The 23,636-nt window shown below is 42.7% G+C and overlaps 1 protein-coding gene across 11 annotated transcripts in view; it reads left to right on the top strand.

Moving 5' to 3' along the window:
* The window catches only part of Rgs6 (regulator of G protein signaling 6), a 523,682-nt gene that overhangs the window by 354,525 nt on the left and 145,521 nt on the right, over positions 1-23,636 (top strand). For 10 of the 11 annotated variants that reach the window (XM_076921773.1, XM_076921779.1, XM_076921775.1 and 7 more), the window contains exon 3: positions 7,868-7,967. The exons of the other annotated variant lie outside the window; for it this stretch is intronic. In XM_076921773.1, the coding sequence (XP_076777888.1) occupies positions 7,868-7,967 (100 nt within the window). The remainder of the gene's footprint in view (positions 1-7,867; positions 7,968-23,636) is intronic. 11 annotated transcript variants of the gene reach the window in all.

Here is a 23,636-nt window from a genome sequence, read left to right as displayed (position 1 = left end):
GTTCGATTCTCTCTGGTGTGATAGGTAGCTATGTAAAATCCGGAGTGAGAAATGAAGAAAGGTCTCAGTCTTTGCTTGTGTAGCACGGGATGATGGAAACCATTGGGTTTTAGTAGCACCTGAGTGCCCTCTGATCTCTCTGGCCCAAGGTCAAGAAAGCCATGGAGGAAATGGCATCAAATTATAAATGGATGCATGTGTGCCAGCCTCCCAAGTGGGCTGTGACAAGTCCTGGCTAACTATTAGTTTGGCCATTGAATATTTCAAAATGACAGAAAGCAGAATGGAAGGATTCTCACCCCATTCCCCTGACCACCCCCCTCCCGACCCCTGTCCCCACCCCATGTTGTGTACTAACCTGATTTTGGAAACAATGCATAGTATCTAACATTTACTAGTCTGGGGAGGTTGAGAGGTGGCTCAGTATGTATTTGTTTTCTGTTACGATCGTAATAAATGTCAAGCTTTGTGGCTTAAAATAAAATTGAAACTTATCTTCTCACTTCTGAAAAATCAGACATCTGAACCAGGTTTCTCTGGGCTAAAAGCAGCATCCTGGCAAGCATGTTACTTCTTTGCCTGGGTTCTTAGAATCTGTGTCTTTCCAGAGGCCACCTGCACTCCTTGGCTTCTGGTTCCTTCCTCCAGATTTGCAAATGGGAAATCCTGTGTTTCTGACCATTTTCTACTCTGATACCACTCTCTAGCCAACTGTAATCAGGAAAGCCCTATGCTGTCAAGAACTGTAAATAAATGGAGCACACCTGAAAAATCCAGAACACTCTCCCATCTCAAGGCCTCTAACTTTATTACCTGACCCTGGTACCACATAAGGTAACACAGTCTCAGGTTCCAGGGATTAGAGTGTGCTCATTTGTTGGAGAAGGGCATTTTTCTATTTTTCATACTGTGCCTTAAACTAATATGCACGTGATGTGGGTCTACTTTTTGTACCCTTTTCCACTCAATTAAATGCTTAGGTGAATTCTGGTTCCCCCTGGACATTCCTTCATCCACTGGAGTGGAGATCCAGGCAGCCAGGTGTGGAGCAAGAACACCTGGCTTTTCTGCTACAAATCTCACAATTGATAGTCTCTTGTGTCCTTGAACTATTTGCCTCCTTCCCCCATCAGCAGCCACACTGGCCTGTTGTTCAGTAAAGAAAAAAATGTCAAGAAGCAGATGACATGAAAATCTGAGGCGATGATAATGCAACATTGAGGTCTTCAGGAGTGCTGGGAAGTCTTACTGGCCAGTGTCATCTGTGCTCCATCCATTATGGCTGGCCTTTGGCAGTCAGACATCCCAGTCCACAGCCCTCCCAAGGGATAAGCTGTCTTGTTTTACACAGCAACAACAGATTCTGGAAAAACAAAAAAACAAAAAAACCAACCAAACAAACAAACAAAAAAAACAAAAACAAAACCAGACAAGGCTGCATCCAGCTTCAGCCTCCCTACCAATCTCGAGGTGAAAGTGCCTTCCCTGAGGTGTCATGAAGCTATTTAGTCAATGTCCTAGAATCCCATTCTCCCTGTGTTTCTCTTCAATTAAATGGGAGAAAATGTTCCTGTGACAGTAACTTAGCAAACACTACATGTGGTAATAGTAAATCCATAGCCCAAAGCAGCCGGTGGTTTTCATCCATCTGCCTGGCACAGCCTAGAGCGTGCCAGGCCTGATCCTTGGAGAGCCATCTCCGGTCTCAGCTGGTGCTTGAGTGCTTGTGGAGTTTCTCCTTACATGTAGTTATTAAAAATTATGAAATCTTGAGATGTCTTTTTACGGAATGCCGTCTCCAAGCGAGATGCCCTTGGATGTAAACACTGAATTTACTTTGCACTGCAGTTGAGCTGTTGAATTGTTTGCTGAGCACTTAATATTAATGAGGACTCCATGGTGAGCAAAACGGTCTAATGGGAAATGCAAACACAAATTGATATGATAACTGGAGTGCAGAAGAGACAGAGGTCTTATAAGAGCTTATGACAAGATACTCTAAGACACGGTAAAGAGACTTTAAGCAGTGTTGTTAAACGTGAGCATTTTCCCTTTTAAGAATGTCTTGCAGGTTACAGTGTAGAGAACAGGTCAGAGAGGAGCCAGGGCCTGCCTCCTGTCCTCTCTATAATCAATGTTCATACCTACAGGTTCTTTGCAGCAGATAATGCTAAGCAGTTAACACCCCCACCCCCACCCCCGTCTCTATTGTCCTCCCATGCCTCCATGTGACATGGGCTGAAAAAGCCAAGCATCTTTGTTCCCCATTTGTAGCTCAGAGTACTTGTGTGACTCTGTTCTGACCTGAGATTTGAGTCGACTTTCTGGAAAGGAACAAATATGGACTCTCCCCCATTCCCCCCCCCCCCCCGTTTTGTTCCACCATTAACAGAGATGTGAAGCCTCTCCATGAAATGAGTCACCGTAGCACTGTCAGCTGCCACCACCCACGTTGTTTCTAGGGGAGAAAGTCTGCAGGTCACTACTGTTGTTCATCACTGACATGGTGACTCAAACGTCAGTTTCCCTCAAAACTGTCAACTAGCATCGCTATAGCTAGAAGATGAAATCCCAAGATTCACTTCAGGCCTTGAACTGGGATGGCAAAAATTGGGTGGTGAGTCCAAAATGTTGGAATCCACGCCAAGGGCTTCCTGAAGTGGGTCCCTTAGTGTGTCACTTCCTTGGCCCAGCTATCTCCAATACATCCTTAACCACAAGCCTGGATCCCTGAATCACTAACCGTAGTAGTCCATTAGGAAAGGTAATGAATTCTTCTGCCTGCTTTTGGTGTGCTGTATGTACAGTGTGTGTGTGTGTGTGTGTGTGTGTGTGTGTGTGTGTGTGTGTATACAATGCGTGTGGACAGACATGCATTGGATGAACACTCATAAGGAAGGAAGGATGCAGGTCCATGTGTGTCATGGTGCACATGTGGAGGTATCATTTCTCATCTTCTACCTTGTTTGAGACAGGATCTCCATAATGGTTCACTGCTGTATACGGGAAAGTAGCTGGCCCATCCTTCTACCTGGGCATTCTTCTATCCCTGCCTCCCTCTCACTTAGGAGCACTAGAGTTACACATACACGCTGTATGCCCAGCTTTATGTAGCCTCTAGGGGTTCAAACATGGGTGCTCATACTTTAGAGCAAGCACATTACCCACTGGGCCACCTCCCAGTCCCACCGGCCTGCCTTTTTAACAGTAGAAACTAACACGGGGCCTGGTATCAGAAATGGTTATATGAACCTGAACACATTTAAGAGCTGGAAAAAATAACAGTTGTATTTTTTTTTTATGGATAAAAAAAAAAAAAAAAGATATGATGTGATCTTCTGGGAGCCGGATGGGGGAGATCAAGCTTAATGAAGCATAGACATTTCACATTGTGAATTGTGGTTGCCGTCAGGCAGTTCAAGTTCCTGCCTCTGGGCTGACAAGACGGTGTCCACAGAATCAATTTCACTCATTCACAGACACAAGGAAAGATTAGGTCTTTAATTAAATGCAAGAACCAAAATAGAACTAGGTGGCTGGTTGCAAATTCAAGGTGAAACACTTGGATGGGAAGGTCTCCATGCCAGAGGCCCAGGGTATCAGTTTGTTTATATGGTCATACTTTTTTATAAATTTATAACTTCCCTCCTTGAACTTATAGGCATTTTTTCTTTTTTTAATAATTGTACTATAATTTTCCCATACTTGACATTTTTTTTTAATCCTCTGCTGAGGAGACACTGCATGAGACAAATAAATTAGTTCATTGGCTCATTAAATTGCACAAACAATACTAACATGGGCCCTTTGTCATTTTGGACAGGAATGTCATCCAGAAAGACAGAGATGAGCAGGCCTGAGCTGACCAAGAAAGGCCAGTGCCAGTGGCTCTTGAAGCTATTTACATCTTTGTATGGTTTCTGACATCATCCGTCTAGTGTAATCCATTAAAAAATCAGGACTCCCCCATTTTACCCAACCCTACCTCCAACCTGTGACACTATCTCCCCTCAGATACAGTTTTGCACTGGGCAGGTCAAAGCAGCCCCTTAGATTGTCAAACTGGATTATCAGCTTAGTAAACACACATACCACTGTAGAGACAGGAGAGTGATGCCCCTAGGGAAGTGGAACACTTTGAAAGAGGCTGCAGGTCTCTCTAAACCCCAGTCCAGTCATGTGGTCTCAAGGTGGCTTCCATTTCTAAAGAGATGATCACTCTTCCTCCCCATGCGCAGCACTAATTCAGTGAATTGTATCTATTGCTTATGTAAAAGAAAGCCCAGTGAGTAGTGTAATGGCTGCTGTCCTTCTGTTATGTGGAGGATCCCTGTACCTGTGTATTTGTGCTTGGTGCTGAGCTCCTTGCAGAAAGGCACCCTTATTACTGATGCTCACCCAGGCAGAACCAACCAAGCTGGCCAAATGATTTCTCTGCTTCACCTGGCTGTCAGATAGGGGCCACCTGCTCCTTGATTGGCACAGGGGCATGTAGGTCCAAACATGTTCCCTAAGACATGGGTCTTCATATCAAAGGATGTCAGGGAACTTACTGTGTTGTTTTCTGGGAACAAAAGGTGTCAAAGTGAGATGCAACTGAATAGTCAGAAAAATATAAGTCAGTTTCTGTCTTCCCCCTCATCCTCGGGGAGATGAAGAAGGGTGGTAGCTAAGGTCCTCTGATGATCCAAGAGGGTAGTAAAGTTACTATTTGGTAGATCCTGATGACATACTGGATTCAGGAAGACTTAGGAATTGCAGCTCTGAGGCCTTCTGGGCCTCCCTGTTGACATCTTTACTATAGAGCTTTTAAGATTGAGAAACAAATTAGATATCTGTTTAAGGTATTTGACAATACTTCTCAGTGTTTTTTATAAGTTCCTAAGCCCTTCTTTTAAATTCTTGGGAATTCTCCAAAACCCATGACAAGGAACTTCAGAGAGAGGGGGTGTGTGCTGTAGTGGGTGATGGTCCAGCATCAGAAGAGTTGTCAAACTCTTGTCTGACACAATGGTGGAGTAAGCCACCTCAGTCAGGACAGTGTATGAGCATTTTAAAGTAGGTGGTAAATGCTATCTGTATATTGAATTTCTACATATATTGAATTTCTCAAAGGGGGTTGGTTCCAAAGGTGCCCTAAATCTAAGATACATCCATTATGGTTGACTGCCAAATATCTGTTGTGACTTTGGCAATTTTTGAAAAGTACCTTTTGTCAGAGCTTCACTGCATTTTGATGTAAAGTAAACCATCCTAGGGTCAGTGGCATAGAGATATTGGCTTCTTACTTCCAAGTGAGCAAGGAAGCTGGGGTTGGGTTGCCTAAGATAGGAGGTTATTCACTGAGGATGTCTCACCTCGGTCTTGGGACATCAATTATCTAAGGTTGAGCACTGGCATGCACAGGCACCTGGTGAGCACATGTCACATTGACTGGGACATCAACTATCTAAGGTAGAGTGCTGGCATGCACCTGGTGAGCACTGCAAACAGGAAAGGCAGCCAGGTGAGTCTCATGACGAAAGGTCAATGGGTAGATTCTATGTCCATGATGAAGCGAAAGCAGGGACTACAGTGTATCAATACTGCAGCAGAGTCAGACATTAGGACCAGCAATTCCTTCTCCATCCTTGTGAGGCTCTAAATGGCTCAGCATGGAATCCCCTTTACAGTCCAGTGAGGAATTGGCAATTGGCAGTCCTTTTGTTACTGCCTTTCTCCCCCTCCCCAGCCCCACCCCCAGCCTCACTCTGTAGCCTGGCTGGCCTTGAACTCATGATGCTTTCCTCTCTACTTCTCTAGTGCTAGGATTACAAGCATATGCAAACACACCCAGCAAGACTGGTCTTTTGATCTGGCTATTACCTCTAATGAACAATACAGTACTGCTTGGTATACTGTGGACCATGTATACTTGAGACCATGTATACTTGGTATAATGAGATCCATGTGTCTTTAGTAAACACATCCTTCTGAGATTCCAGCACATGGTGAAGCAACTGGGCAGAGGAAAAAGGAGCCATGGGGAACTCCTCTGTGCAGCCAGTTCTTCCCATTTGGCCCACAGTGGCAGAGACCGAATATTATTACTGTCTAATGCCTACTCAGAAGTCTATCTGAATTGAATTATTGGCTTCCCACCAATCCTCAAAGGTGTTTCTGGTTTCTTCACAGCAACCATCAAAGTAACCGATGCCTCTGGTTTGAAACAGCACACTAGATCAAACGCATAGATTACTTTTAAAATGTGGCCATTTTTCTAGCAGTAGCTCGTCTTGGCCGTTGATGAGTGATACTCGGGGTGGTTATTTGGTTGAGGTTAGCATAGACTGGAGCAGTAGCTGAGGTGGATAATGGAAATAAAAATTAGATTCCTTCTTAGACCGTAATTAAATAGAGCATAGATTATCAGGCTGCAGGGAAAAACTCTCCTGTCTGTGAGATACGCACTGTCATTTGAAGGGCCAGTGCCTTAGAATTCTTTCTCAGTCTCTTATTCATTCATCCATTTATTCATTCATTCATGTATTTATTTAGTGATGTTTGGGGTAGGATACTGGGGATTATACATTCTAGACAAGTATTCTGCTTTGGAGCCATATCCTCAGCCCCTCCTCAGTACTTTTGCAGGAAAAACAAGAAATCTTTAGGGAAGGGTGGCTTTCACACTTGGCTAGTTTTCTGTGAATCCTGTTGTAAAGCAGAATGGCTCAAGGTTAAAATCCAAGCCCTGGAGTCTACAACTAGATTCTAACTTGGCTCTGCCACTGGGCATCTGCAGGACCTGGTGATGGCTGTGACAATCCTTAGCTTCTGCCACAGCCATTGGTATTGACTACAGATGTTCAGTTCCCCACTCCTGGCAACCAGAAGATATGGCACCCTGGGTTCTGGCTTAGATGTCTAGTTCTAATCAAAGACTTGTGAGCGAGTGCATTGTATGTGTGTTGAAGATAATGTATTCTAAATATCTGGTAGGCATTCTTACCATCTCAATGGTGGTAATGATATGGCAGCATGTCCTAACTTTGTATCTATTGCTACCAGAGCAATTACTAGTCTCATGTCCTTGAGAAACTCAGTTACCCTTGAAATGCAATCATAGAATGTGGAACTCGAGGAAAGTAAGTTATAGCTTAAGTTTCTGTCTTTAAAATTATGCGATCCCAATAAGGACTTGAGAATTCATCCCAAGATATTTCTATTGGTTACAGAATCAAACTACGTCACTCGTACATGCTGGCCTTTCCTAGCTGTCCCACCTCCCCAAACAAAAAGATCCATATCTTTGTCACAAATGTTCCAATATCCAATTCTGGGCACCTCTGCCCTGGAAATTACTTTGGCTTGTGAATCCGTGCCTACAGACATATGTCCTCCTTAGCCAATCATTCTGCTCTGTTTCCACCAACAGGACTGCTGCTGCCCACTCTGGTCTTTCTCCCAAAGGCATCCCTGCCTGAACTTCCCAATGACTGACTTGTGTTGATCTTTTATGGTGAACCTTAGGAAACTGCCATTTCCTAGGAGTCAAATATGGTAGTTTTCTACGATATAAATTTACTTTGAGAAAGAGGAGAAATCTCATCACACACACACACTGATGTTCATGTTGGATTCTATCAAAAACCCCAACATATATCACTTCTCCCTTCCTCTCTTGGTTCGCTAAGGGTTTATTCCTGTAGAACATGCTCTGGCCTCCCCATACCCAGCAGAGACTGATATTGTTTCCTGACTGGCTAGGGATTTCCCTGATGCCTGTGATTAGCACTTGTATACGCGCTGGGACTCTTTTATAAAAGGCTTTCTTTCTTACAACTGTGCAAGAAAACAACTAACACCTCTTTTCTTCAACCTCTTTCAGATCGAGGACATCATTACAAAGATGCAAGATGACAAGACAGGGGGCGTGCCCATCAGAACAGTTAAGAGCTTTCTCTCCAAAATCCCCAGTGTCGTCACAGGTAACATATCCTTAGAAGGTGGCACTGACAACTGGAGTGACTAATAAGGAGTTATGTGGTTTAGATAGTGATGTGGGGGTGTCTAGGAATCTGAGGAGTAACATGAAGTCCTCTGAGGATCTTGACTCAAAGCCCCTCCTAACCTTCGTTTCTAGTAAAAGCCTACACTTTGCACATCATTAAGAACCACTTTAGTGTTATAAGCCTTTCAAGCGTGTAGAGCTACTGCCTCTGGGAGTAGATGAGCTGACAGGTTAGCAGTGTGGCCCTTGGCTATAAACAAATGCAGACGTGTTCATAAACTTTAAGCAGGTTTCACTTTGTTGGGGCTTGTTTGTTTGCCTGCTTCATTTGGGACATGATTTTACTATGTAACTCAGGCTTAACCTTGAAATTGTGATCTACCTGCCTCTGTCTCCCAGTGCTGGCATAACAGGCCTGTACCACCATGCCTAGCTTTAAGCACATTTAAAAGAAAGTTTTGTGTCTTAAGAAATGTTCAAATTCTATAAAAATGCTTTTACTAAGGTTCTAATCTACTGTGCTCCAAATCCTTTTAAAAAGGAATTTTACAATATTGTTCTGCATTCTGTTGCTCTTCTCTGGTTCAATATAGTCAAGCTTATTTCTTTCAAAATTAAGATTTTTTTTTTTTTTTTTTTTTTTTTTTTTTTTGGTTTTTCGAGACAGGGTTTCTCTGTGTAGTCCTGGCTGTCCTGGAACTCACTCTGTAGACCAGGCTGGCCTCGAACTCAGAAATCCGCCTGCCTCTGCCTCCCAAGTGCAAGATTTTTTTTAAAAAAATTTTAACTGTGTGTGCACACATGCATGCACACATAAGTAGGGGTGTCTATAAAAGCCAGAAGAACTCATGAAGTGCCCTGAGGCTGGGGTTGCTGGTGGTTGTGAGCCTCCCAGCGTGGATGTGGGAACCGAACCAAGGTCCTCAGCAAAAGCAGCTCTCAACTGCTGAGCTGCCTTTCCAGCCTCCTTCTAAATTCTTTGATTGTAAAATATATTAGACATACCTATAGTTACAAAAAAATCATAGGAAAGTCACATAGCATTTTGCCTTATAAATAAAAGCAGCAGCTGAGAATCCTTTTATTCAAGTGCTAAAAAAAAATGGAATTCCCTTCCCTGTTTGCTCTCTATTTTGGTTGAATAAGTCACTGGTTTTCTTCATAGCTTTCTTATAGAGTGTGTATCCCTTGCTATCCAAACAAATAAGTAAATAGATTTAAGCAAAAGTTTTGGTAATTTTCTCATTTCCAAAATTTAGCCATTTGCTTTCCAAAATTCAGGAGCCATCAGAACTTGGCATCTGTCATACACCATGATGGTTAAAAGAATAACTTAAAATACTCTGGTGGTGCTGGTATGACATGGGGGAGTTGGAACTTTTCCTTGCTGTTGATGGGAGTGTGAATGTTACAGCTACTCTGAAAGGAGTTTGGCAGTTTCTTAGAGATGTAGACATTGCTTATGCCTCCTGGGTATTTACTCACAAGATGAGAAAACATGTCTTTGTGGTAGGGTTTCCCCTTTCAGAGCAAGCAGATTTTGAACTTGCTATGTACTCCAGGCTTACCTTGAACTCTTGCCTCAACCTCACAAGTACTAGATTTACAAATGTGTCCCATCATACTTAAAAATAGATGCATCTAATAAAAATAAAGATGCTGTGTATTGTTCTAAGCTATATTAGGTAAAGGAGATTCCTTGGCCCAGTATATGGACTTGAAAAAGTTGTGGGTTTGAGAAAATAGATCCAAGAATAATAGTATTGAATAGTATTGGCCAGGCTAGAGTTGAGGTTGGGAAGGGCACTGCATGGTTCTGTCTAGGACACAGTTTGAAATAAGGAATTGAATATCTGGAGACATTATAGGAAAAGTATAAATGAAAGAGTCGTGACATCCAAGGACTTAACAGGATGCTACAACCTCCATGTGTTTGTGAATAAGGCACTCCCTATCTAGTTAAGAGATAACCTGCGTGCCCAAACCTTCCGTGATTTTGAGTTTGAAGTTTCCCTCATTGATACATCAAGGAAATTATTTTCACTCCTCCTATTAGGAACTCCTAAGTAAATTTCTAGATGCCTGGTGCTCCATCTGTGCCTAAATAGGTTGGGATTGGGAAGGCCCCAAAGGAAATGTACTGAAATAAGAGGTGGTTATATTTAGGAGGAGAAGATAAAAGGCAAACCATTCTAACACAGCTGCATTCTTAAAAGGTGAGAAATGAGGAACTGCAAGGGTGAGATTTAGCAAATAAATGTCCCTTGTAAGGAAATGGATAGAAAGCTGGAGAGGGGAGAACAGTTAAGGACAAAGTAGAACCCATTATCAGATCATCACCAAGGCTCACTGTCTTGGCACACCTCATTTGCAAGAAGCACAGAACCATGCCTTTGCAGCTCCCTGTCCAGAGGTGTAGATTCTAAGCGCAGAAGGTCACTTCATTGTCATCTGAACCCCTTCCTCTCTGGATAGTAGATGAGCCTCCTCAGATCTCCTTTCCTGAATAGTCACTGGGTCACAAAGATGATAATTGAAGCAATAGGCGAGTTTCACAAGTTCCCAGTTTCCAATCCTATCTTCTCCCCACCTGTCCAGCAGGAGACAGACAGATCCTGGGCAGAATGCCTGCCAACTCCATGAAAGCAGCCGTATCACACAGCCTCACCCAGCTGTTACTGACAGCCATTCCAAGATATTCCCCAACACCTGAATGTCCTAAAGAATTTTCCAGGAACTCTGAAGATAAGTCTCCTCCAAGTTAACTTCAGAAACCCAACTCCTAGCATATAGGAGCCCTAAGAGATATCTAATTTCACTTGTTTTTACAGGCTGGAAATCTGAGTCCCAATGACATGATACAATGTGTTAAAAAAAAAAAAATTCACAAAGACAGAACCCAAACTAGAATGCAGATTCCTTATCCCATTGCAAACCACTAATTCACAAAACTGTAGTCTCTTGAGTTGCAACACTCCCTTAAATGCCTGATGCATTTCTCTGAACAAGAAAATCACTTGTGTGGCTTTTTAAAGATACCGTCCCAGGGCACCCTCTTAGGCTTGGACTCAGAAATCTCTATTTTCTGCAGCTTCCCAGGTTGTCTCTACATCCTGTCTGCATTTGGAAGCCGAATAAGGCCTGCCACGTTTTCCCGGCTTCTGCTTTCATAACCTCCAGTGATAAATGTTCTCTCGTCTCTCATCCCATCCTTGGACAACGTTGACCTTTGAAAACTTCTTCCTTAGAATGAATTGAAAGGTCCTTGCCTCCCCATTGCTTCAAGTCATTCATCTCCATTCTACCTCCCTCTCCCAATCAAAGAAAAGAAGTCTGGGTCTAATTAAAAGTATACTCAGCTTGCTCTCCTTTCGAATCTTTTACTGTACAAATAATTTTCAGAAAACATTCCAGGTATACACAGATGTTTTTAAAAAACATCCCAGCACAATTTGCCCATGTGCGTTTCTATCTCTTTCTTAGCCTACAAGTTTATTTCTCTGAGCTTGATAGCCATGGGAACATTTTACGGATTTCCTATTGCACTTATTGGCAGGTGGTTTCAGAGAGGGCATTTAGGGCTGCAAACTGCCTCTGTGACCTTGAGCTGACCACCAGCCTCTTTGGGCCTCCGTTTCCTCTTCTGGATTAAGTGTTGTCCAAGGTCCTACTCACTCTTGACTCCATAGCCAGCCTGGACTGAAAAAAGGCTGGGGCCTCTTCCTGCCAAGTCTCAAAAGACAATGCACAAGCCAGTCTGAGCTCCACTGTGACTGCCCTGACCAATGTGACTTGGGTATCATACCTTCTCCTCCACGTTTGCACTTTTTTATTTTCTGCTTAAAGAAGTTCATTTTAGTAACAACATCCTGAAATATGTCAAGTTGTAATTGAGGGGGGGGGGGAGAAGGAGAGCTCTGATGTTCTTGCCCTTCGTGTCATTAAAATCTTGCTCTAAATGTCACATTAATTCATCTCTCCGCATTTTCCCTTGCTTGATTTTTTTTCTCCTATGAGAAGAAATACTAAGTTGAATGAAGGACAGCTCATTTTTAAAAGTGAAAATACATCACACAACCAGCTAATTGTGTTCTAAAGCTTATTTTTTAAACATCTATACACACACACACACACACATACACACACACACACACACACACACACACACACACACACGTTTTACAGTGAGATAAAAATAAAGTCCAGATATGTTGTCATTGGCTCTGGGATAATGAGCCTGTTTTAAAGAAAGGACCAAAACACTAGTGTGGCTACTGGTCCCTGAGGGGTGGATGGATGAGCAACAATGACTGCCATCTTCTTTAAGTCTGCTGCCTTCTCTATACACTATAAAGAGTTGCATGGAGGAAGACTAACGAACATATTTTATATAAAACTTAGGGTTGCAATCCTTAACCTCTCTCTCGGTTCCTAAGACATCATTTTCTAGATGCAAGAGCATCGTTCCCTCAGTATCTTCTACAGCGTCCTGCCCTACGGATTCCTCAGGTATATGTCCTTGGAGTGCTATTCTAACTGAGAATTAATCATACACAGAAAAGAACATTGAGCTTATAATAGATAATTTCTGTGGACTATTAATACTTCACAGGACCTTCTTGCCTTTACACGAGCGTGTGTAAATGTACTGCTGAGATGGATGGAGAGAGAGGAGTGGGAATAAGGCATTCTTCAGAGTCCATTTTCTGTTACTGGACTGTATAGCTGAGATTGGATGAGTTATAAAGGGAACAAAAGGTTGTTCTGGCTCACAGATGGAGGCTGGAGTCTAGGTTCATGGGGCTACCATCTGGGCAGCTTCTGGTGAGGTCCTGATCTTGCTTCAGGGAAAATAGAGAAGTAGATATGTCAGAAAGAGTAAAAGGAGTCAAATTCACACTGCAAGCCACCCATTCCAGGGGAAGGCATCAATCCTTTTCCCTCCTGGTGGAAGCTCCACCTCATACCTGCTGCTGTGGGAGGGAGCAAGATTCTCCAGCAGAACTTTAGGTTGTAGCAAAGCAACCAAACAAACAAACAACAAGCATCTAAACTGTATCTGATTTTCTAAACAATTCTTCCAGGATCCAAATATTTCTTCCTGCTAAAGAAAGTGAAGATGGCTTCCACAAAAGCCCTGGGAATGATCATGGGTACAGGAAGGAGATTTTGACCCCCTTTCCTGACTGGATTCTTATTGAGTTATTAAACCCATAGCCCTTCCTTCCCTCTGAATAATAATAATAATAATAATAATAATAATAATAATAATAATAATAATATCATCTATCAGGTACACCTGGGAGTTTGTGAATTTGTTTCCTAAACCAGAGACCTATGGATTCTATTTACTAATGAGTAAATATGGCCTACAGAATAACATGATGTGCCAGGATCCCTGTGACCCTTTGGATCAGAAAGAGTGGAGAGATGAAGGACTGAGTGGACCTGTTTCACCAAAATGTCCTTGAATGTTCATTCAAATGGGCTAGTAGGAGAGAAAGAAGTGTAAATAGAACTTGGATTTTAAAACCAGACCAGTTACAATTAGATAAAAAGCTAACTATTTGGACCATGATGGATGGATGGTACAATAGTAGGAACAGAGATTTGACTTTTTATAAAAACAATTTTTGAGGAAAATAATTAGGAAAAAGGAAAATCACTTCATGGTGGGGTCTGAATTTACACTGTCCCAAGTGACAACAGAAGGCTTGGACTTCTATGTTTAGTCACAGGGCCATCTAGATGTCACAAGGACATTGCTTGGTACAGCTCACTGAAGTGGTTACTGAGGTAGAGACATCTCTGGAGGCCATGAATCAGGAAACAAGAATCCAGTAGGTGAGCTGGCACAAGGAGTAGCTTTTCTCACAGAACACCTATCTACCTGCCAAGAGTCTACATTTTCAAAAGTGTGTGTGTGTGTGTGTGTGTGTGTGTGTGTGTGTGTGTGTGTATAAATGAGAAAATCAATTATAGTGACAAAAGTGGCTAAAAGCCTTTGTAAGAGAGGAGGTGGTAGGGAAATTGTGTTGACTTCAGCTAGGGACAGAACAGGAAGGATAAGACAAGGAAAAGTCTCCCTGAATTATTCGTAATCCTGAATTCTGGTCTCCTCTTGCTAGTTTATCCCACTAAACCTCTTGCGGCCCTGAACTCTCCAAGTAAACAATTTCAAGTCTCTCTGGTATAGCCTTAGGTACCTAGAGGAAGAGGCTTCATTTAAAAGAATTTTATTTATTTATTTATTTATTTATTTATTTATTTATTCATGCACTCATTCATTTAGAGTATGTGTGTTTGGGTGTGTGTGTGTGTGTGTGTGTGTGTGTGTGTGTGTAGCACATGTACCATGGTATATATGGAGGTCAGAGGACAACTTTCAGGAGTCGATCCTCTCTTTCCATGTTGTCTTTTCCATTTTCTGCTGCTGTCTATGTGGTACGTTCCAGGCTAACTCTCCTCATGTAAGCTTCCAAGCTATTCTCTCTGTGCCTCCCATCTTGTAGTAGGAGAGCTGAGACTGCAATGTGTGCCACTGCATCTGGTATTTTATAAAGGCTCAAAGGATTAAACTTGGGTTGCCAAACTTTCATGGCTAGTACTTTACCCAATGATCCATCTCTCTGGCCCCTAGAGGAAAACATTTTAAGTATTGATTTCTATTTTAAGTAAAGGTTTCCATAAGAATAACTAACATGAAACATGAAAAAAAACAATATGAGTGAAAGTCAAGAATTATGTTGGAATTTAAGATTGTATAATCAATTGGAATTATATTTAGGTGATAAAAGAATGATTAGATCATGACATAGGAAATCACTATCCTTGGGGATCAAAACTAATACATATCTATGATTTTATATATCTAATCTAATTTTTAGAAAGATATAAGAGGATTTTAGAAGTCTTTTAAATGATAGAAGATAAAGTAGTCTCTTATCCAAGAACTAGCCAGGCCTGACCTTGCTTAGCTTCTGAGATCAGACCAGAACCTAAGGCACATTCAGGTTGGTATGACCATTGATAAAGATGAACTATTTTCCAAATGGGCTAGAAATTTTGATAAGGAGCCAAATGAAATATCTGGAAATGAAAAGTATAGTAGCTGAAATTAGAAAGTGAACGTAAACATCCAACTGCATAGCCAGGAAATGACATTTTGACACAGCTAAAAAGAAAATTGACAAACTGGAAGACAGCACAGACAAAAGTGCTCAGAATGTGACCTGCAAAGACACAAACAACTAACACAAAGAGGGGAAAGTCTTCGAGGCAAAAAGTGATACACTGTATCACATAACCAATTTTTTAAGAAGGAAATAATAGAGAATTTAGAAATCCCATTCTTCTCAGACTGTATCTTTCTCATGTTAACTGACAAATTCAAAGAAGGTGAAATAGAAAGAAATTCCTATCTAGCTAGTGGTGTCAAACTGTAGAACATGGAATATCACAAGATCTTCAGAATGACAAGAGAGAAAAGCAGATTGCCTACATCTTTAAAAATTACACAGATGATTTCTGTGTAAAAATGTAAGCTACACTACATTGCAGAGAAAGAAAGTCTTCAAATTGCTTAATGAAAGCAACACCTAAGAATGCTATATGTAACAAAACCATCTATTAACAACAACAGCAGCAACAACAAATTATTATACAAGAAACAGAAACAGCCTTTCTTTCTAAAGGCTATATTTCAGAGATACTGGGAAGTAAAGGCATACAAATTGAGAGGAGTTAACAGGTTATCATGTTCTAGGCTGGAACTATCCAGAATAATAGCCAATGCCCATCTACGTATGTCTTTTAAAATTAATCAAATCAAGTCAAATATTAAAATACAGGTTTCAATACTTTTCATACATTGATAAAAATTAATAACTTCTGCTGGGGGTTGTTCTGGGCTGCTATGTCTTCAAATGCTAAATACTGACCCCTCAAGATCTAGTTGTCCCCCAACAAGCAGATACTCACATACACCAAGTGACTGATGCTATGGAAACTTTCCTCCCCAATTTTAAACTATTGGTTAAATAAAGGTAGCTATAGCCAATTATTGGGATGAATAGAAAAGGCAGAGAGTTTCAGTTACTGGGTTGGGGGTTGCAGGTAGGGACTATGGGAAAAAGGAGAGAGTGAAGGAGGAAGAAGACAGAAAGAAAGTGGTCTCCATTAGAATGATGGAGGAGCACATGCCTGAGTGGAATGCACCCCCAGGACAGACTGATGGAGCAGAAGTAACCAAGGCGAGATACAAACAGCAACTATTTGTGGAGCACAACTGGGAACTAACACTTTAGCAATCAGAAATATAGATTAGGGGTAATCCCTCAGTAACTGTGCAAAAGCTAACAATGCATAGGACTCTGACCCAGTTATCTGGGGGCTGTTTGGGTTATATTAATAACTAATAGAGATTATTAAATGATAAACTTATGTTTATCATAAAATATCATTTAAAAAAAAAAAAAAGCCAAAGAGCAATTACAGACTTGGAAAAGGCATTCGTAACCTGGTGTAACAAAACCTTAGGGTCAGGAGTGTATGAATGACTCCTACAAATTGAGATATTAACAGCACTACAGGAAAATGGAAGAAATCACAGGCAAATATTTTATAGGAGAAGAAATGTAACTGGTCATTAACACATACCACTTGTCCAATGGCATCAATCATCTCAGAAATTCAAACTGAACCTATGGAAAGACACCATTTCAACTCGCCAAACTGAAAAAACTCAAGGTCTTTGTGCCAAGTACATACGGTGTACGGGAGAACTGCTGATCTGGGACTCAGGAGAGTGTGAATTGGCAACCCTCATTAGACACTGTGTGGTGATGGTAGCTGTTCATGTTGAACTTATAAATATTCACGAGTTCTTGTTTTCACTACTAGGGACATGCTTTGGCCCAAGGATGCCTTTGAGCAAGTGTTCAGAGACATTTGACTTAACCACACTCTTCATGTCAGCAACATCTGGGGTAATCTGGGCTTGGCTGTTGGCTGTGGACAGAAAAGGGAAACACAGGCAAAGCGTAGAACTGTACACAGTCATGAAGCCCAATAGCTAGACTCCTTAGCAGGGATACAACTCAGAAACAAAGTAGGAAGTGATAAATAAGAAAGATGCACAGCATGACCCCATGTGCATGATATTCAAAAGTAGACAAAATTAAGTAATATGATACTTGAGGACTCTCATGCATTTGGCTAAGAAGTAGAAAAGAAAACTTGGATAGGTGGGCTAGCTCTTGTAGGAAAAGCAGAAAAATAAATAGAGGGGCAGATGCACCCAGATCTCAGAGATATTCAGAGATCAGTTTGTCTATTTATTTTTCTGGAAGATCAGAACATAGTGGTCATTTTATTATAATTTATAATTATAATAATTATAATTATCAAATATATATATGAACTTATATTTTTTATATGCACTGATGATGTATTTCACAATAAAACTGGCTTTCAGGATTCTATGGCTGAGAAACTATAGACTTGTCAAAGTCGTATGTTCATGGCTGCGTGTACACAGGTGTAGCCACATATGCACAGATGTGGCAACTGTACATTAATACATATATATTCATTATATTCATATGTAATTATCATATATATATATGAATATGAATATATAGGGGATTTATTAGAATGGCTTATTTAGGCTGTGGTCCAGCTAGTCCAACAATGACTGTCTACCAATGGAAGGTCTAGGAATCCAATGGTTGTTCAGTTCATGAAACTGAATGTTTCTGCTGGTCTTCAGTATAACCTAAAAACCCAAATAAGTAAGCTCTAATGCCAGTGATTAGGTGAAGAGAGATTAGAAGATTCACCTGACTGTGGGCAGCCTACTTCATGGGCTTCAGAATATAAAGGAGAAAGCAAGTGGGGCAGCAGCCTCCACCCCTCCCTGCTTCCTCACTTTGAACGCTTGAGACCAGCTAAGCCAAAATAAATCCTTCCCCTGCCTTTTGCTGGGCTATTTTATCACAGTATCAGGAAAAGCTGACGGGTACATTTCCCTGTGGTTTGTATGTTGTGCTGTGTGCTCACTATTTTTTAACATAGAGTGTTTAACTTACCCTTCTTTCCTGTGAGAAATTCTGCTGATTGTCTCTGGCCATCTGCTCAACTCATTAATTCTGTTCGTACAACATCCTGGGAATAAGACTGTTAGGCTGGGGAGCAGAGATGCATGACTATCTGGCTCCCTGCATTTCTTTTTGCAAGAAGGCAATAATTGTCTCTGTTCTGGATGTCCAAGCCTTTGTTCTATAGATGGCATGGCAGGTCCCCTCAGGCATATCTTCTCCTTCAACTTCCTTTCCTTCTTTCCTTTGTCAAAGCTTTGCCAGGAGCCCTCAGAGATTAAAGTCCTTTTGAGACTCAAAGGTGAAGGCCTGAGTCTTAGTCTTTTGCTGTTACTGCTCATCTCTCAAAGGTGTAAATACAGGGCATCCTGACAGCGCCTTGTAGTGAGGGCTGGAGTCATGGTGCTTGCAGGACGCAGGGGTGGAGACTGGGGATCACCTAAAGAAATCATCAATATCAAAATATAAAGTTACATCTCCCATGATCCATGATCCAAATCCCAGGTCCCAGCACATAGTCCGGGAACATTTGAAAACTGGTTGTTATGAATAGGATAACCCTGAATGGCATAATTGTTCACTTCTCAAGAGCCATATTAATTACGCTTGGCTATTTGTTTCTTCAGTCATCCAGGCACAAAATGTTTATCAAGACTTAGGGGGAAAACCACAATAAAACCGTTCAGCTAGCTTGTATTCAAGTTGAAACGCTTTTTCTACCTTAATGAAGGTAAAGGCAATCTCCCATGGGCAAAACTGTTAGAGCTGCTCAGTAATGAGTCTGTTGAGGTCATTTCCATACATTCTTTGAATTCCACTGCATATCCCAAAATTAAAAGTCAAAGCTAGAATTAAAATTAAAAGTCAAGCTAGAATTTAAAGCCGGGACCCAAGGGTAGCACACACTTGTGTAGCGTAGGACTCAGCGTAGTGTAGAAGTCCTCAAGACAACAAATCGGTCCTTAATACTGAGGAATACCAAATAAAACATAAGGGTGGAAAGAGCTGTAGTTCTTCTAGGAGCCGCTTTTCACATGAGCCGCAGTGGTGTCTACAGGTGGCCTTGCTGACCAGTCTGTTGGGAAGGAGGAAGGATGTAGTGTAATAGTTTCCACTGTAAATCTTAGTTGTCTTGGAAGAAGAACACGATATGATGCTGCCACACACCTAAGAAACTGGTCTCCTCAGATCTGGAATGTTTGTGTGAAAAACATTCAGAGGGGAAAAAAGACTGGAGAGGGGTGAGGAATGAGGGAAGCTAGAACGAGCAGTAATTCCCCGAATTCAGCATCTACACTGGCTTCCCAAGGGTCTTTGTGCTTGTCTGAGTCAAACAGCTCAACATGATGGCTGCAGGGATGAGAAAGCCTCAGAAACAGCAGAAGGCTGGGTTCAAGGTCCTTTGTGATCTCATCCAATGACTCATGTAACACTAAGGAGTCTGGATTTCCACAAGTTGGCTGCATAGGCTTCCCAAGGTCTCAAAGCTATCTCCTAGTGAGGTTGGAGCTCAAACCAAGTGTTTTGGCTCTCATTCCAGGGCTAGGATATAGCAACTGGACCCTTTGAGATCATTGGTTGTTCCTTTCTGGGTCTATAGACAAGCGTCAATCATTGAGAGCTTTTATCAAGCTCTATTCTCTAGGATCATGGCCAGGGTTTAGGAGTCTGGGCTTCTAAGCTAGAAGCAGAGGCTGGCATTGAGACATACCTTAGCAAGTGCGAACGCGTGGATCAGTCAACTAAAATCAGCCCCCAAAATGGTTTGCTTATATAAATTACCCTTGGAAGGAATATCTCATACAAGTGTTAATTGTTTTTTCTTCCACAGATCCTCACTAATTTATTCTGAAGACACTGCTACATTTCCAAATTTTACTTTTATTTTAAAGCAACTCAAACTTTGGGGGAAAAGTTGAACACTTTTTTTTTCAAGTGCTTCAGTAGTTAAGAATAACAGCTGTCATGTTTGAGAAGTCATTAGCAGTAATTGGCCAAGGCAAAGGGGAGTCGGCCCTGCTCTCACAGGGCATCCAATACACATGACTTAATAGTTTCCAGTGTATTTTGATGAAGAAAGGCACTGAGCTAGCTAGGTATGGCTTCATCTACAGTGTCTGGTGAACCTCCCTGCTCCAGGGCGCCAGATGTTAAATTCTCTAGCTCCTTCATCCCTCCAGCCCTCTGTCATCCTCCAATCCTTCTCCAACATGTCTAGTGTCTTTAATTATTCACTTATTGAGCTTATATTTCCTGTGCCAAGAAGAAATGTTAACGGCCACTGAAGAAGGTACCAGATACGGAGAGAACAAGTCAAGGGTAACCACATGAAGCATCAGGTCCAATGGAAGGAAATGTTAGGGATGAAATCACACTTAGTGAATGCCTGCTGGTGTTCAGGGGTGAGGTGTATCATGAGAGAGAGAAGAGAGGGCTGACCAGTAAGCCAAGGACAGGACACGTGTTGGGGCTAGCCAGGAGAGATGGCTGAAAGTAGACATCTAGGCCAAGGGAACATGTTATGGTTTGGGTTTCAAATGTCTCCCACAGGGTCATGATTTGAAGGTTTAGTCTTTAGCTGGTAGCATTAGTTTTGAAGGCTGTGGAACATTTAGGAGGTGTGGTCTGGCTGGTGGAAGCAGGTCCCTAGGAACGAGCCTTTGAAGGTGATCCCTATCTTTGGTTCTGGTCTGCATTCTCTGCTTCCTAGCCCACATCATGTGAACATGGTGCCATGTTCCTGCCATGCTCCTGCCACTGTGAACTTGGCCATGCCTTCTCCACCATGATGGACCAAAATCCTCCTAAAATAGGAGACAAATGAAACACCTCTTCCCATAAGTGGCTGCTGTGGCACATTTTGGTCACAGCAGTGAGAAAAGCAATGCAAGCAACTCATATGAAGTAGCATCACATGCAAAGTCCTCTTAGCGGAAAGGACTTTGGCAGGTAGGATGGGCAAGGCTGCCGCAGAGAGAAGGCCAAAGAAACTGGGAGGAGTGAGGCTGGAGCCCAGAAGACTTGGCTCTGGAGAGCAGTGTGGGGGTGGGAGGGAGTTGAAAGCTTCAAGTGAGGATGACATGGCCAGGTAAGAATTTTTTTTTTAAGGCCATAGTATCTGTTTAATTAGAAAAGCAGAGATAGCAGTGAAAACGGGAAAGGAGAGGGTGAGGGGAGGGGAAGGGGAGGGAGGGGAAGGGGAGGGGAGGGAGAGAGAAACAGGGAGATGGGGAGAAGGAAAGAAAAGGATGACAGGGAGGAAGAGGGAGAGGGAAAGAAAGGGAAAGAAGAGGGAGGGGATGGAGAGGTAAAGAGAGGGAGAGGGAGGGGGAGAGGGAGGGGGAGAGGGGGAGAGGGGGAGAGGGGGAGGAGAGGGGGAGAGGGGGAGAGGGGGAGAGGGGGAGAGGGGGAGAGGGGGAGAGGGGGAGAGGGGGAGAGGGGGAGAGGGGGAGAGGGGGAGAGGGGGAGAGGGGGAGAGGGGGAGAGGGGGAGAGGGAGGAGAGGGAGAGGGAGAGGGAGAGAGAATATTTCTAAAATCCCATCAGAACTGGTAGACTTGAGTTGTGGTGACAACACTCATGTTCTTCTGTATTCCAACGTCTCTTGAGCCAACACACTTCGTCTTAACTACCTCTAGCCTCCGTTCCTTGAAAACATACTTACTCCATTTAAACCATAAATGACTTGGCAATTGCTTTGTTCTCGGTTCTCTGAACTCTTGCCCAGAGCCTATAACATAAAAAGAGTCCCAGCCAATGGCCCGTGCTATTCCTTTTCCCACTAGCAGCACAGTATAACAACCAGTTTCCTGTAGAACCCTTTCTGGATCCTTTTTGCTCTTATAGATTAAAGTCCCCTTGGGTCCACTTTAGAGCATTTACTCTCATGACTATATTACATGAGAGTCATTGGCCTGAATAAACACCTTCCTTGCAGTGTGCCTCAGCTCGTGCAGCTTAGGAGTGGGGCTTGCCACAGGGAGTGAGCCTTGTACAGGTCTTGCTGTCTGCGCAGGGCTGATCTGATCACACAGTGTTGAAGCTTGAAGTCCAAGAGGCCGGTAGAAAGGGGAATGGACGGGCAGTACAGGGGCAGAAGCCTTGAGCTAGGGTATAGAATGGGAGCCAGGGAGCCCAGTCAGTTACCACTGTCTCCCATGTGCTTAGTGTCCTGCAGAGAACACCGGCTTCTATAACACACTGATAAGTACATACCTGGGAAGGGATCAGACGAGCTACACTGGGGACAGGGAAGTAGAGTAGTTGCAGCCCTAACTTCTGTCCATCACACAGTAAATGAGCAGCAGATAAGACAGAGCACGCATGAACACAAGCTTCCCTTCTGCCCTCTGGGTCTCAGACACTGATACAGCCCATGGTCCACCTACCTGGAGATACTCAGCAGAGCCACTCTGGTGAAGGCAGTTTAGCTTAGCCATGTTGACAATGTATGGCCTCCTAGGTGCTGTGTGAACAGGCATGCAAACCTTACACCTTCCCTCTCCAGCAGTCTCTGTATATTATGGGATATACTTTCTCCACTCTCTCCCCTAGTTGTCTCAGGGAAACATTTAGAATTTCCAGATGAGCTGCCAATAGGCAAAGGTTAAGCCTTGCCATGTTAGGTGTGCACTTGGCAGCAATGCAGACCGTCACCACCACAAGAGACCATGGAGGTCAGAGAGTGGACAAACCAAATAACAAGTGACAAACCTCAAAGATCATACTGCCCACCTTACAAGCCGGGGAAACACTGCATCTATCTCCTCTGGCACATTTTGGCCCCCACTTTCCTCTGGGGTATTAAGAAACCCTAGTTGAGCCCATGGTGAGATATTCTGAGATTTAAAATGGAATCTGGGAATCAAGGCTGTGAGTGATCGAATAGCTCGGTGGCTCTTAACCGTGGCTGCAGGTTGTAAGCACACACAGAACTTCATGGCATTTGCAGTGTCCAAGCTCCCAACGGCTTTGGGGTATGGATCAGTATCACTAAATGCTAAAGCATTGTGGGAATTCTCATGTGGTTTCTGAGTCGAGAATCATGGGTCTACTCTCTAATTCTCTTGTTTTCAGAAACAGTCTAAGTTTCAGAGAAATTGAGTGTGCTGGCCAGCAGCGCTTACTGGGAAAAGAGACCACATCTTCTGAGTCTTGTCTCAGGTCATCATGCTCATGGTGACAGAAAGAAAAGGAAAACAGATAAAGTAGGGGATGTATTGTTGAACAGAATGTTGAAGAATAATTCTACCCATGTGGAAGAGCCTTAACAGTCAACAATTACATCTCCTAAAAAAAATGGAGCCATCTTTGCTATAACATGGTCACATGATCAGTCTAAAATAGACTGGAGCTGAGAGCTCCTGTGGCTGCATGCTCTAAGAGGAAAGATAAGGGCCGATGAGATGGCTCAGAAATAAGGGTGCCAGCCACCAAACCCAACAACCTGAGTTGGATCCCAGGGGCTACTGGGTAGAAGAAAAGAACCAACTTCCACAAGTTGTCCTCTGACCTACACACAAATACATACATACACACACACACATACAC

The sequence above is a fragment of the Arvicanthis niloticus genome, chromosome 23 (assembly GCF_011762505.2).
Source record: "Arvicanthis niloticus isolate mArvNil1 chromosome 23, mArvNil1.pat.X, whole genome shotgun sequence".
Classification (NCBI taxonomy): domain Eukaryota; kingdom Metazoa; phylum Chordata; class Mammalia; order Rodentia; family Muridae; genus Arvicanthis; species Arvicanthis niloticus.
Note: the sequence above shows the minus strand (reverse complement) of the source record. Positions and strands in the feature narration are given on the sequence as shown.